This window comes from Phaenicophaeus curvirostris, chromosome 13, assembly GCF_032191515.1.
Source record: "Phaenicophaeus curvirostris isolate KB17595 chromosome 13, BPBGC_Pcur_1.0, whole genome shotgun sequence".
NCBI lineage: Eukaryota > Metazoa > Chordata > Aves > Cuculiformes > Cuculidae > Phaenicophaeus > Phaenicophaeus curvirostris.
The window spans coordinates 20125437-20139924 of record NC_091404.1 but is presented as its reverse complement, the minus strand read 5'-3'; the positions used below and the strand labels follow the sequence as shown (position 1 = coordinate 20139924).

Below are 14488 nucleotides of genomic sequence, written 5' to 3'. Positions count from 1 at the left end.
GATTAAGTGTTGTTATCTTCAGTGAGAGTTAAATCAAAAGTTAATTGGCATCAGCCTCTCTGAAGGCCACGCCTAGAGATGCCTGCACTCCTGCAGGGTCTGGGTTAGCTCCTCTCCTGCGCAGCCCCAGGTACACACGGTTCTACAAAAGCCTGGGGAAGCAAATGCAAAAATAACCTCCCATAGACTTGTTTTACAGCTCTGGTGCATCTGTCCCAGCTGCCGTTACAAACAGCGCTGCCCGTTTGCCACCAAGAGTTCAACAGGAGCTCAGCTGGATCTTTCAGAGCCCCATTGACAGACAGGGATGCTAACTTTCCACTCAGAAGCCAGGCTGCAGGAGTGTTCCCAACTGGAGCTGGCACTGAGACCGTGTGTGTGGAGAAAATTCAGCAACCAGAAAAGCTGGCAGCTTTCAACCAAATGCCTCAGGCTGGATGTCGGGGTCTGGAGTTCAGCACCTGTATCTGCAACTGTTCACTGCCTCCAGGGCCTTTTCCTGGGACAAACTCCTGATCCAATGAGATACGGCAAGAGTTCAATGTATAAATGTGTGTTAAAAAGTATAAATTACTATAAGTGTGTATCAATGAGTATAAATGCACATCAATGAGTATTAATGCATATAGGTGAGCATCAGTGTGCAACCCCTTCCATGAGCTGAGGAATGAGCACCCTTGGAACGGGGGTTTTGGGATAATGACAGGAGGCTAGGGGATTTAAAACACACATTGGGCAGGAATTCTGCCAGGTAGCTTCTCTCTGACCCTTGGGTTTCGTTGTCTCCACAAAGACAACGCAGACTTCACTCTGCTGCCAGACCAAGGCTTGGGAAAAACGTGTGTCCCAGGGTGCAGAGGCTCACAAATACAGCAAGAAACCCAAAAAGTGAAATATTTTAGTAGACAAGGGGTTCCCTGGGAGCACCTGGAAGTGGGATATGGAGTTCTGCCCCTCATCCCCTGCCCACAGCTCCCCCCCAACCTGCTTTCTCAGCTGGCCTGTGAATTTTATCCTTTTCCACGTTTTTTCCTGTTAAGGCTCATCTGTCCCGGCTCACCTTGCTGTGCCGGGAAAGGCAGCGGGGCGAGGGCTGCGCTAGGGATGGGGGACCCATCAAATACACCAAATACAACCACTCCCCCCACTAAAAAACATCCCAAGCCCCTGAATCCCCTTTGGTGCCGGCTCAGAGGAGGGAGTCAGGATGGAAAACAAACTAGCACGGTGCATTCAAGGCTTTGTAGGGCAGAGGGGTCGCCGGTGGGACCCCACAATCCTGCACAGCCTGTTCCCTGTGCACCTGTGGGTCCCATCCACCCCAGACATCCCCATCCTCGGCTCCCAGGACCCATCCGAGTGGAAAACTGGGCTTTCTGCCCCTAATCGAGCGCAGCTGCCGCTGGGGACGGAGCTTTGAAGCGGCGCGGTGGAAACATCCCGGGGGATGCTGGAGCGGGGGCGGGTTCGCTGCTTAAAAGAAAAACACCAGCAAACAAACAAACAGACCAAAAAAACCAAACCAGAACTGGGGGGGGGGAAATGGAGGAAGCAGGATCGTGCCCGGCGCTGTCACACAGCCCGGGGTGGGGGACACACCAGGCTCTGTCGTGCCGGGGACACCGAGGGGCTTTGCGGGACCGACCCCTCGGGGCAGCCGCCCCGCACCAACCCGGGCTCGGAGCGCAGCACGCGCCGCCCTGCCCTCCTTCTCCTTTATTCCTTTTTTTTCCTTTCTTTTCCCTAGTTTTTTCTTTCCCTTTTTTCCTCCCCCTTTTCCCCGTGTTGGTTTTTTTTTCTCCTTTTCCTTATTTTTTTCCCTTTTCCCCATTTTTCTTTCTGTTTTTTTTTTTTTTTTAGTCCGGTTCTGGTTAAACGTTATTTGCGCTTTTGTTGGAAAAGTGGCCCCTAGTGTGCAATTATGTCAAATTTCTTTGAGTTTTACAATTTAATGGAGAACAGTAACTCTTTTATTGATCCTAGACGGGGCCGGCTCCTCTCCCCCTCCCTCCCCCCCTTCCCCCCCTCCTCCCCTTCTCCCCCCCCCCCTCCGCCCTCCCCTCCTTTACTCCTATGAAATGTCACTCAATGTTTCCTACGCTCGCACCAGTTCCCACAACAAGCGGCGGAGGCTGCGGGCGCCCCTCGGCTCCCTCGGATGCCCGAGGCCGCTGCCCCCCGACGGGCGCCCCGCGGGGATGGAGCCGCCGCCGCCCGCCTGAGCTCGGCGGCCCGGGGGGATGGCGCTCAGCTCCAGGGCTCACGCCTTCTCGGTGGAAGCCCTGGTGGGACGCGCGGCCAAGAGGAAGGTGCCGGATGGCCGCGAGGAGGAGGAGGAGGAGAAGGAGGGAGAGGGGGAGAGCGGCGCCGGCCGCAGGCAGAGCCGCCGAGCCCCGCAGCCCGGTCCGTACCGAGGGGATGCTCCAAGGGGATGCTCGGAGGGGATGCTCCAAGGGGATCCCCCCCCACACACCCCTCCTCCAGCCCCCGGCAGCCTCCCGAGCAGCCCCTCTCGCTTCTCTTCCCCGCAGAAAAGCGTCCCGAGAGCCGGGAGGCGGGGGTGCAGGTGGAGCTGCAGGGCTCCGAGCTCTGGAGGAGGTTCCATGAGATCGGCACCGAGATGATCATCACCAAAGCCGGCAGGTACCGGCCGCCCCGCTGCCCCTTCCCTTCCTCCCTATTCCCCTCTTCCCTGCTCCTGCTATTCCCCTCTTCCCCCTTCTTCCCTGCTCCCCCTATTCCCTTCTTCCCTGCTCCCCTAGTCCCCTCTTCCCTGCTCCCGCTATTCCCCTTTTCCCTGCTCCCCTTCCCTGCTCCCACTGTTCTGTTCTTCCCTGCTCCCACTGCTCCCCTACTCCACTCCCACTGTTCCTCACTCCCTCTGCTCCCCCTCTTCCCTGCTCCCCCTGTTCTGCTCTTCCCTGCTCCCCCTTCCCCGCTACTGCTGCTCCTCTTCCCCACTCCCACTCTCCCCCTTCCCCGCTTCCACTGCTCCCCTCTTTCCCCTTTCCCCACTTCCACTGCTCCTTTGCCCCCTCACCTGTTTTTTTTCTTCTTTATTTCATTGTGGTTTATCCTGGTTTGGTTTTGGGGTTTTTTTTTTGGGGTTTTTTTGGTCGGGTCAAGGTATTTTTCTCTGTATTTTTTTCACTATTTTTGTTGAGTTTGGCTAAGAAAAAAAGTCATTTTCCCAAAACCCGTTTAATCTGCCCAACCCATTCGCACCGTCCTGCCTGCGGCTCTGGCTCAGGCCTTTCCCTCTGCCCGCAGGAGGATGTTCCCGTCGGTCCGGGTGAAGGTGAAGGGGCTGGAGCCTCTCCGGCAGTACTACATCGCCATCGACATCGTCCCCGTGGACTCCAAAAGATACAGGTACCGGGGAGACTGGCGGGGATGCCACCTTCCCGCATCCCCGCAAGCATCCCACAGCCAGGAAAGCCGGCAGCGTTCATCCCAATCCCCAGGCTGGATGTCACGCTCCGGAGTTCAGCATCTGTACCCGCATCTATTCACTGTTTCCAAGGCCTTTTCCTTAGAAAAACTCCTGTCCCAGCGAGATACGGCAGGAATTTGGTGTACGAGTGTGTGTTCAAAGTATAAATGACTCCAAGTGTGCATAAGTTAGTAGAAATGAGTATCAGTGGGTGTGAGTGAGTATCAGTGTGCACAAGTGAGTATCAGTGAGTATAAATGAGTATCAATGCCCAAACCTCACCACGAGCCAAGCAATGAGCACTTTTGGAACAGGGATTTGAGGATAATGATTGAAGTTTGGGGCATTTAAAACACGTTTGGGGCATTTAAAACACATTTTGGGCGTTCACAACCTGCTGTCTGTCTGCATTTGGAGCGTGTGCAAAGCAGGGGTTGCACAGAGTAGGGGGAGGTTGCACAGAGTGGGGGGTTTGCACAGAGTGTGGGGCGCTGCTGGCTCCTGTGCACATGTGGAATCTCTGGGTGTGGGGGTCTGGGAGGGCTGGGCAGGGGTCCCACCGCCTGACCCCCGCGCGGCCCGGGCCAGGTACGTCTATCACAGCTCGCAGTGGATGGTGGCGGGGAACACGGACCATTCCTGCATCACCCCGCGTCTCTACATCCACCCCGACTCCCCCTGCTCGGGGGAGACCTGGATGAGGCAAATCATCAGCTTCGACCGCGTGAAGCTCACCAACAACGAGATGGACGACAAGGGGCACGTAGGTGTGGGGCAGCCCCATGGGGGGCTGGGAGGGGGGCAGGACACCCCCCTGGGGTCGAGGGCTGGGGCCCACTCGTGTCTTTGTTGGGTGTTCCCCCTGTCCTCCTGGCTCTCAGGAGGCTCATCCTGCCTCTCCCCTCAGATCATCCTGCAGTCCATGCACAAGTACAAGCCCCGCGTCCACGTTATCGCCCAGGACTCTCGCTTCGATCTAGCGCAGATCCAGTCGCTGCCGGCCGAGGGGGTGCAGAGCTTCTCCTTCCAGGAGACCGAGTTCACCACTGTGACTGCCTACCAGAACCAGCAGGTACTGGGGGTGGGGGACCAAGAGCCCTGACAGCACTGGGAACTGGTGGGGATGGAGAATCCCAACGGCACTGGGAACGGGTGGGGATGGAGAATCCCAACGGCACTGGGAACGGGTGGGGATGGAGAATCCCAACGGCACAGGGAGCTGGTGGGGGTGGAGAATCCCAGTGGCACTGGGAACTGGTGGGGATGGAGAATCCCCATGGCACTGGGATGCAGGGGATGGAGAATCCTGATGGCACTGGGAAACGGTGGGGATGGAGAATCCCAACGTCACTGGGAAATGGTGGGCATGGAGAACCCTGACAGCACTGGAAACTGGTGGGGATGGAGAATCCCGATGGCACTGGGAAACGGTGGGGATGGAGAATCCTGATGGCACCGGGAAACAGTGGGGATGGAGAATCTCGATGGCACTGGGAACTGGTGGGGATGGAGAATCCCGATGGCACTGGGATGGAGATGGTGGGGATGGAGAGCTCTGATAGCACCGGCTTGAGGGAAGGGGGATGCAAAGTCCCGACGGCACTGGGACGTGGGGAAGATGGAAAGTCCCGGGATGTGGGGCGATGGAGAGCCCCGGCAGCTCCAGGATTCGGGGAGAGGGGGAGCCCCGGCAGCTCCGGGATGCGGAGGGAGTGGAGCGAGAGCCCCGACGGCTTCGGCGGCCGGTCCCGTCCCGCCCCCGCGCCCCATCAGCTCCTTTCTCGCCCATCCCCGCAGATCACGAAGCTGAAGATCGACAGGAATCCCTTCGCCAAAGGTTTTCGGGACCCCGGGAGGAACAGGTAAGGGCCGGGGCCGCCCCCCCCCCCCCCCCCCCCCGCCCCGTCGCGGTCCCGGCACTGCGCTCAGCCCGGTCTCGCCCCGCAGGGGGGTTCTGGACGGACTGCTGGACACCTACCCGTGGCGACCTCCCCTCGCCCTGGATTTCTCGGCTTTCGGCTCGGACAGCCACGGTGAGTCCCGTCTGCCCTGCCCCGCCCGTCCCCGTGGCCTCGGGGCTGCTCTGAGCCCGCACCCCGGGGCGCTTAAACCCGTAATATAACAATCTGCGTCCAGCAAACGAATCGGTGCCCATCGTAACGTTTAGAGAAGCCGATTCCACTTGTTTTCGCCCCAGACTCCTGCTCTAATCGATTTGAGGAGCCGCGCAGCCGCCCCGGGAAGGGCAGGAGCGGAGCGGTTTGTCTTCATCCCCCGAAAAATCCGACGGAGATGAGCGGAAAAAAATATCTGGGTGTGCTGGAGGCCGATTTAGAGCCGGGTCGTTACAGCTTTGATGCCGGTGCGCTAATTGTTTCCAACCCGTTTGAGATTATTAGCTAAATGCGACAATAAGGACCGCCGGGGGCTGCTGTGCGGGATCTGCTGTGCGGGATCTCTCTGCAAGAGAAAATAGAATTACCTGCTCGTTAGGACAGAGCAGCCCCCCAATCCGGTAAGAGGGAAGAGGAGGGGGAAAAGCTTTCCAGGAAAAAACACCTCCCCCACGAGGGCATCGATCTCTTGCAGCCCTTTTCCAGAAAAAAACCCGACTTTTGGAAACAGGATTTGAAACCTGATTATTCCTGGTGGCAAAGGGGAAAAAAATAACTGAGTATTTGCACGCTGGAGTGCTCTGGTTTGGGTTTAAAGTCATTAATTTAACGCTCGTTTATGTTAGGGGCTCTTCAAAGCCGTTGGTACCGGGGCGCAGCAGATCGTGCCCTTCTCTGCAATTAAAGAGAGAGAAAATCACAGGAAAAATCCACTCTGTGCAGGCACAGGAGTGTGGGAACAGAAAAAAAAACAGACTCGGGAGAAATTAAGAGGTTTACCAGATTGTACAGAAAACTAGATTTTTTATTTGTTATAATTATTATTATTGTTGTTATTTAACTTAGAAAAGACCTTATGCAAAAAACCCCTTTCTGAACCTGTTCTGCAGGCGATGGTGCAGCCCCAAGGAAAAGAACTGCTGGGTGGGCTGCGGTGGGGAATGAGGGAGCAGCAGCTGCCTTGAGTATTGTACAGATGCTAAAATATTAGAGTTTCCTGGGTTCTTTTTGCCAGTCTTAATGTCAACGGTATTTTTCTTCAGTTAGCTTCCTGGATTGATGTAAATGTAACAAAATCTCCAATTTCACTCAGAATAAAACTGTATTTCTGAAGAAAAGATGAAAAATAGAAATACTGAAGCCTTAAAACTAGAAGGTAAATTAAAAGAAAGCATGAACAACATGCTGAAGAAAGAATTGACCATAAACTTGGGATTTTTTAAGCCTAATAGCAATGGCAGAAAGAATCAGGTCTTTGAGCTGCTCTGTCCTCCCCACTGTGACCTGCATTCCCAAACTCGTATGGGAAGTTTTGTGCTATTATTGCTCAGGATACCTTGAAGGAAACTCTGATGCTTGTTTGCTCTGCTGCAGCTGAGCTGCCTAGGGATTCATTCGCTGCCTCGCACTCACAGATGTCGGCTCAGCCACTTCATTTCACATAAGCGAAAGTCCCTGAGTCCTGGGAGGACGTCAGGACCCATCCCTGCCCCGCATCCCCTGAAACAGCCCCTGACATCAGCGGGGAAGGGTGAGATGTTTGAGCTGTAAAACAATCCTGGATTATTGGGAATAGGTGCCGCCTGGGAGCTTGCAAAATTAATTTGTGCCTCCTCCAAAACCCTCATGGTTTCTTTTCTTAGGCTGATGTTCTAGCAGATATGGCTGGTTATACAGTTGCTCCTGCGCTGTTGCAAAGTCTAACCAGATCACATCCAGGCAATGTATCACTTGGAATTATGCGTAAATAGAGAAAAACGCATCACAAAAATGGATCTGTATTCCCTTCCTTCCTGTCCCAGTGGCTTGGGTAAGAAATGAAAATAAAGCATGGGGAGGGAACCCTCTGGAAGAAAGTGGTAATGAAGTTAAAACAGAGACGTCCGGCTCTTGAATGGCCTTAGACTAAACCAGCATCTGTTTAGCACTGGGCTCGGCCACTCCAGAGCACCATTCCCCAACCAAAGCTCCGTTTTCACTCTTGCTGTTGGTCTGGAGGAGCAATGAGTCGGTGCTGACCAGGGATGTTCCGCACCAGCGGCCTCGGCTGTGCTCACGCGGGGGAAGCGAGACGGTGTCGCTTTCCTCCCAAATTATGAAAGTGTTCATTGATTCATTTCAGAAAGGAGAACATTAAAACGACACGGGTGTCTAAAGTTTCTGGAGACACCTCTAGTATTCAAGGGTATGTTTCAAATCGCATGGGAAGCCAAGGAAAATTAGGCAATTCCTGTGAGCAGGAAGCTACAAAAAATCCTCCGTCAGGCTGAATACCTTTTTTTGTTCTTTTATACAAGGGGAAAAGCTGCCTCTAATTTACACAGAAATAGGGAACCTAAAATAGCAGTGGTGTCTGTATGGCAGGAGAAGGTTATCGGTCATATAATGAGGCACAGACCCGGCAGGTAGCTCCTTGCGTGGAGCAAAACCTCTTAGTTGTCCTGGTCATATTAACGGGATTAGACATGTATGAATATTTTTCTTAGACAAGTGCCAAGTAACAATAACAAATAATGTATGGACAGATCTTTTCATTTCTCCAGGAGATGATTTTTGGAGCAGGTTTGTGCGTGGGAGATGTGGAGTCGGAACGGGAGTCCTCCAAGGGTTCCTTGGCTATGAACATCAGCTAGCCCAGCCTGGATCATTTCTGGTTTCATTTTCAGGTGGGAGCTCCAGTTCTTCCCCGGTGACCTCGAGCGGTGGGACACCCTCTCCTCTCAACCCCCTGCTTTCTCCGTCATGCTCACCTCCTACGTTTCACCTGTCAACGAACAGCATTGGCATGTCGTGCCCTGAGACCTACCTACACAACCTCAACGTGCCCCTCTACTACAAGATTTGTCCTACAAGCTTCTTGAGGCAACAATCTCTCATCTTTCCAAGCCACGAAAAACTAGGAGGCTCCAACCCACATCTTTTACCCCACTTCATGGTGGATATGCCAAAACTCTCTTCCATCGGCATAACCAACCTGAAAAACACGAAAGGTGAAGACTTAAACGGGCAATGTCTACAAGTACCCAGCTCCGCCAGTCAAATGCTGTATGGATTACATGCATCTGGAAACATTTTCCCATCAAGTCCCATTGCTCGGGAAGCACTTAATTGTTCTTTACATCCTCCATATGGCTTGTACGGTTATAACTTCGCTGTGCCATCCAGACTGATGAATGCAGCAAGCCATTTCAAAGTGAGTGACAGCATTCCAGCTTCTTTGAAAGACGGCAGATGTAATCACTCTAGCTGGCACCCTACAATTAACCATTGCCTTTAGTGGAACCATTTAATATTTCTAAGCATTGATATGTAAATCAGGCCTTTCCTTCCTTCATACCCAAGGGCTTCCTAGTTATTGACTGTGAAACTCTGCGTGGTGCAGGAGCAGGATATCTAGGCATTTAACTTTCTTTGTGGGCAAACGTGTTGTGTGGTTGGGAGGGTGGAGGATCTGGGATGATCCACAACAAGGTGATACCTTTTGGTGTTATTTATGTTGTGGCTGTAGGTTAAGAGCAACTGTACAGTCACCTTTTAAATATTTGCACTTGGAAATGGGAACGTATTCTACAAATCTGTGTTACTGAAATTCTCTCTCTCCCTTGCCTTGAGTCAGCTCAAAGCCCTTGTTGGCTTCTGCTCATCCTACTTGAGTTTTTCCACTAATGCCAAAGGGACTATTTGAGACTTTGAGTCAGCAAAGGAGCCTTATTTAGCCAAATACTCAAGTATGTTCTCAAGTTCCCTTGGCTTTAATGGGTCCTAATTAATGTCATTGAAGTGCCTTGTTGTTCCCAGATGACTCAGTTATCAGAGTGGGGATGTAAATTCAGGAATCTGCTGCCGAGGTAAAGAAAGCCAGGATAAAAGATGGATGTGTTTCTACCTTGTGGGGTTGAGATGGTACAGCCTGACACATGGCTGCCCCAAGAGCCCTCCCATCCAAGCTCCTGCTTCTGGAGATCTCCAGGAGGTGGTGGTGCAGTGCAGCACCAGCATAGACAACATGGTGTGAAGGAACAGGGTTGGTGGTCATACATCTCCCCCCTGGCAAGAGTGAGCTGTGCTGGGGAACCTGGAGGATACATCTTGGAGAGATGTGTGGGATGAAACACCTCCAGGAGCCTCGCAGGACACTACTCCTACCCAGCACTTCCAGCCCCCGGGACACAGAAGATCCACCTGGGATCATATCCACCAGCCTGTGCCCTAGGGAAGGGGCAGGGCTGCTCCTGGCTTGGTCCCGTGGAGAATGCAGATCCTTTCTGGAGAATTGCAGCTCTATAGGCCTGAAACATGAGCTTTCTGATTCCTTCCGAAAGTCCTGTTTGTTTTATTATAACCTGTGGATACTCTTGTTATTCCTGTAAATAATCTCTAGCTCCTAAGGGCACAATATAACATGCAATAAACCGGGGCATAGATTTTATTCTTTATGTGATCAGTGCTCTGTCCCTATTTGAAGCCAATTTTATTACTTGATATAGGACAGAGATTTGAAAATAATGCTTGACTGAGAGCGTCACATTTTGGAATTAAGAAGAGAGATTTCTGTACTTACAAAGAGAACACAGCACTACGGAGGGGTTAAGTGCAGGGTTTAAGAATCAAAATTGGTATCAGAGCTCTGGTTTTACTTTATCCATAACAGCCAACCAATTAGGAACAGAACAAGCAGTATCAAAGCTGTTAAAATAACAAAAAGTCACACTTTCAATTTCATGAGACTTCGATAAAAAATCAACCAGCATTGGTTTCCCTGATTTACCTGCTCTGAGTGCTCACAGAGCCCCCAGTGGTACCAGTCTGGAGTGGTGGGCTGGGCTTGCCTTGCTGAATAGTCTGTGCAACTGTAAGAATGAACAAGCCTGCATCACCGCGCTGTTTCTTAGTAGTTTATCTCACTATTTTTATTAAAAAAAAAAAAAAAAGAACTTTTTTTTTCCATTCAGGAGTCCTTCTTTCCAAGCCATCACTCATCACGGCGGCTGAGTGGTGGCTGAGCTCCCACAGCCACCTCCACTGCGGGCGCCGGGACGGGGTCTGCAAAGCGCTGCACATCTCTGCTTTTGGGGAGCTGGAAGGCTCTTCCAGATCAGTCACGGATCCGTGGGTGGAGGCAATGGGAAACTTCCAGTTTTCCAAATATTTGCAGTTGTGTAAGATGTTCCAGAGTTGCTGCCCGTGAGCTGGTGATCCAACAGCTCGATGTCTGCCTGGTTAAAAATACGACCGATAATGACTAGAATAGTTATTTCCAGCCCAGACAATTTCACAGTGATAGGTGTTCAAGTTGAGAGCAGATAAATCCCATCTTCTACAGTTCTCTTTGGCAAGACCTGCCTTGTTCCTACCCAGGGCATCTTCGCAACCAGGCACCCAGCTTCCCCGAGGTGCTTGTTTATTCTGTGCCTTTTGGTACAAAACTACAACCCCGGTGCTGGGGTGATACACTCCGACAGCGAGTGCTCTGCTGATTCTGGTGTAGTTGGATCAGGTCTCAATGTGCCTGGTCCAGTAAGAGCCTGGTTTTTGCCACCCTCCCCAATCACAGCTGCATGGAAACCACAGCCAGAGGATAATCCCTTCAAGGGATGCATAAGACCAGCACCCCTTGTCCCTGAGCTCTGTGGAGGATGCAGTGCTCAGCATGGCTGAGGTAGACGTAAATACCAGCTAGTTCCACGCGAGAGGTCAACATGGCCCGAGATGCTGCTAGATTTGCGTTATCCCAAGTTACTCCCCGTTTCCTTTGCCTTTATCTCCTGATTTATCCTTCCAAATATCACTGTAACAAATAAAACAGATGTTGGTGATTCTTCGTGAAACCAGTCAGTGTTTTTCAGGTGGTTCGAGGTCTCTGTCCTGATGCTTACGTTGCCCCCTCAGACCCAGCCCAGGCTCCCTGCCCATCCCAGCACTGGAATATTTGCCGTTCCCACAATGGTAATTCAGTGGAGTCACCCACACACGGACATCAGGGCTTCCACTTCCATGAGAAATAACACATGCCCAAAATAACACATAACCTGTGCTCTGGCTTCTAGGGGAGCTTTTGAAACAGCAGCTGGTGGGAGATGAGAGGCAGGACTCCAAAGAGTAAGCCGGGATAATAAATCATTATTTATTAAATGTGAAAATGGGGGACTCGAGGTCCATATTTCAAGAGCAACCACGCACCTGTAAACAGAAATACGTTACACGCTGCTTTGCACTCGTACTTCCTCCTGTTGCTGTGATTTGAAATCCTGTGGCAATTGCAACAGTTCAGTGCTCTTCAGCCGTAGTGGGTGAACATGAGCCAAAAATCAGCATTGCGGGGCTGTTTTTAAATGGGAACAGGGAGAAAATAACCTTGAACTTGCCGAACAACCTTAGCTCTTAGTCATTTGACCTTTCCCAAGAGGAGTCTGAGGTTGCTTTGGAATATGAATCCTATTTTTAGTGCTCAACAGATAAAACTGGCTGTGCCAAGGGCACCAACCTTCCCTAAACTGGGACAGGGGACGGAGTCGGTGCTCACACACCAAGAGGCTGATTTGAAAACCAAGAAGTCAAAACCCCTCCGTGATAACGTTTTTAATCAAAGTGCAGTTTGCTATCCAATTTCACCCAAATTCAATACATGGAGAAGCCAAACGCGTAGGGCAGCGTCGGATGTAGCTCCCTCTGATCGAAGCGCGTTGGTTTACATTTGATCTTCTGAGGTTGGGTCTGTAATTAGATGATAATTTGTATCGCAATTATGCAAACCAAATGAGGATTGGATAGCAAGATAAACCAGAACAAATAGGCACCCCGAACATTTGAAATACATCCAGTACTGAAACGATGTGCATGTGTGGCTGGGCCAGCAGGACATGCTGTTCCAATAAAGCTGCAGAAAGGGAAAAGGCCGGTATCAGGTCCTACAAAAGTTTCAAATGCTCATGTTTACAAATTTGTATTGCACATTAATGTGTAAACACACGTTATTGGAAACAGATGACTCGGCAATACCTACGTGTTCTTTCTTCTTAGCTTTGCGGGTCTGTTTGTCCCCCCAGAATGAACAAAATACACTGAGACTTTTAAAACATGGCTCGGAGAGCTAACGGAGAGGAGCAGCATGGGACCAGCTCTCCCAGCCCTGGGATGTATCCTGGGTGCTGGGTGCAGGGGGATGTGTCCCCCGGCTCCTCCCGGGGCTGCGTCACGAGCACTCGATGGCTGGAGCTGCGCTTTGCAGCGCTGCAAGGGGTAGCTCATTCCTTGGCATTTACACACTAAATATATTTCATCATTTTCTTTACCGCTGGCTCCCTTGGAGGCACTGGAGCCACGGCAGCCACAGCCACGACCCCACCAGCATCTGCTCTGCCAAAGCTGCAGCCACGCAGAGCTGGAAAAGACAGCTTTTAAAATGAAAAGAGGTATTTTTGATGGAGTAATCTTGAGAACGAAAAGCAAAATCACTTTCTTGCAATATGGGTAAAAGCCTGGGACCCATTGATCCCCTTTCTTCCACCCCATTGATTTGCATTTTAGGATGCAAACTCTCTGTGCTCGGCTGTGTCTGTGCCAACCGCAGCCTCCCGGCCCCCGCGGAGTTAAACCCAGTGTCAGGACAGCCTGGGAGCTGCAATCCAGGCTTTTGGGAATTAAATTGGCTGCAAGGGCTTTTGCAGACGTTTGGTAATGCACTGCAAGCTGTTCATGCTTAATAGAGCTCTGCTCTCACCAAGCCCGTGTCATTCCGAATTGTACCATTATTTATAAACCCCCTTCTCCTCCGTGTCCCTTCGGTGACATCAACAAGAAGGACCTACCATCTACTTCCATCCATCAAACAATTTCCTCCCAGACTGCTTCTCCTAAAGCACCAAACTTTAAGTTTATTGTGGCAATTAAGTACAAGAAGCAGCCCAGGTTTTGTGAAGGACCCTTCGAGCTTGTAAATCAAATGACACAAACCAGCAAGTAAAATTCAAGACCTTTCTGGAGAGGAAAAGAGCAGCGATAAGGGAGAACCCCCAGGAAAAGTAGGAGGCAGATCCTGAACAGAACCAGAGGTGGGGCAGGGGCTCAGCGTGCTTTCTAGCTCTCTGATGTCTGGAGATATATTAGATGCGTTCAAGAGATTTTCAGATATTTTCTCTTATTTTGAAAGCCTTTCTCATTTCAGGCTTTGAGAGATTGGTTTTGGGGAGAAATTCACTTTTTCCTTCTTGGCACTGATTCCAGATCTCATCTCCGAGCTGGGTCCCAGCTCCAACAATTTCCTCGGGGCCCTGCCCAGCAGCTGGGAGCACTTAGCAGCTCATCCACCCATCGGGCTCACCTGCCCAGCCAGCCCTGACAGGTCCATCTGCTTCCAGTCAGACCTGCAAATAAAACGGGGCCTCAGCCTCAAAAATGAGGAAAGAGTAACGGATTTGTATGGTTGCTTAGAGTTGCTCTTGCTGTTACTCAGATGATGCTCCAGGGATGGATGGTGCCTCCTGCTGCTGATCCATGAGTGAGTTGCTGTCTCACTTCACTCCCCAAACCAGCAGAAAAGCCCTTTTTTATTCCAGTTTGGGAGAAGATGCTGGCTGCTGTTGCTCTTAGAAGGAAGGCTGGAAACGTGGTGTCAAGCCCCTCCTGGTAAGGCTGAGGCAGGGACAAAGGTGTCTGTTTGTGCAATCGGATGATGTGGTCCCCTTCCAGCATGAGTTACTTCAAATAACTTGGAGATTCTGCTTTTGATGGGATACTAAAGACCTGTATATTAAAGGCAGTTTGGTAAATTTTGTGGGTAGGATTGTGTTTCACTGGTATCTTTGATACCAGGACAAGAGGGAGCGATGCTGAGGCTGGGCTGGTTTATCCTCACTGGCACCACGATGCTCTCCACGCAGGCTGCCGTTTGAAACTTAAAAAGAGCATAAATCCACATACAGAGCAACACTGCAAGCACTAA

At 51.3% G+C, this 14488-nt stretch overlaps 1 protein-coding gene across 1 annotated transcript; it reads left to right on the top strand.

The window, feature by feature from the left end:
- The first annotated feature begins 2172 nt into the window (after positions 1-2172).
- On the top strand, positions 2173-9377 carry TBX22 (T-box transcription factor 22). The gene is made up of 8 exons (XM_069867474.1): positions 2173-2403; positions 2532-2643; positions 3271-3372; positions 4022-4196; positions 4341-4505; positions 5231-5295; positions 5381-5466; positions 8214-9377. Exons 1-8 carry the CDS (start codon positions 2241-2243, stop codon positions 8822-8824), a joined length of 1479 nt encoding a protein of 492 aa, XP_069723575.1. The 5' UTR covers positions 2173-2240; the 3' UTR covers positions 8825-9377.
- Positions 9378-14488: the final 5111 nt, after the last annotated feature.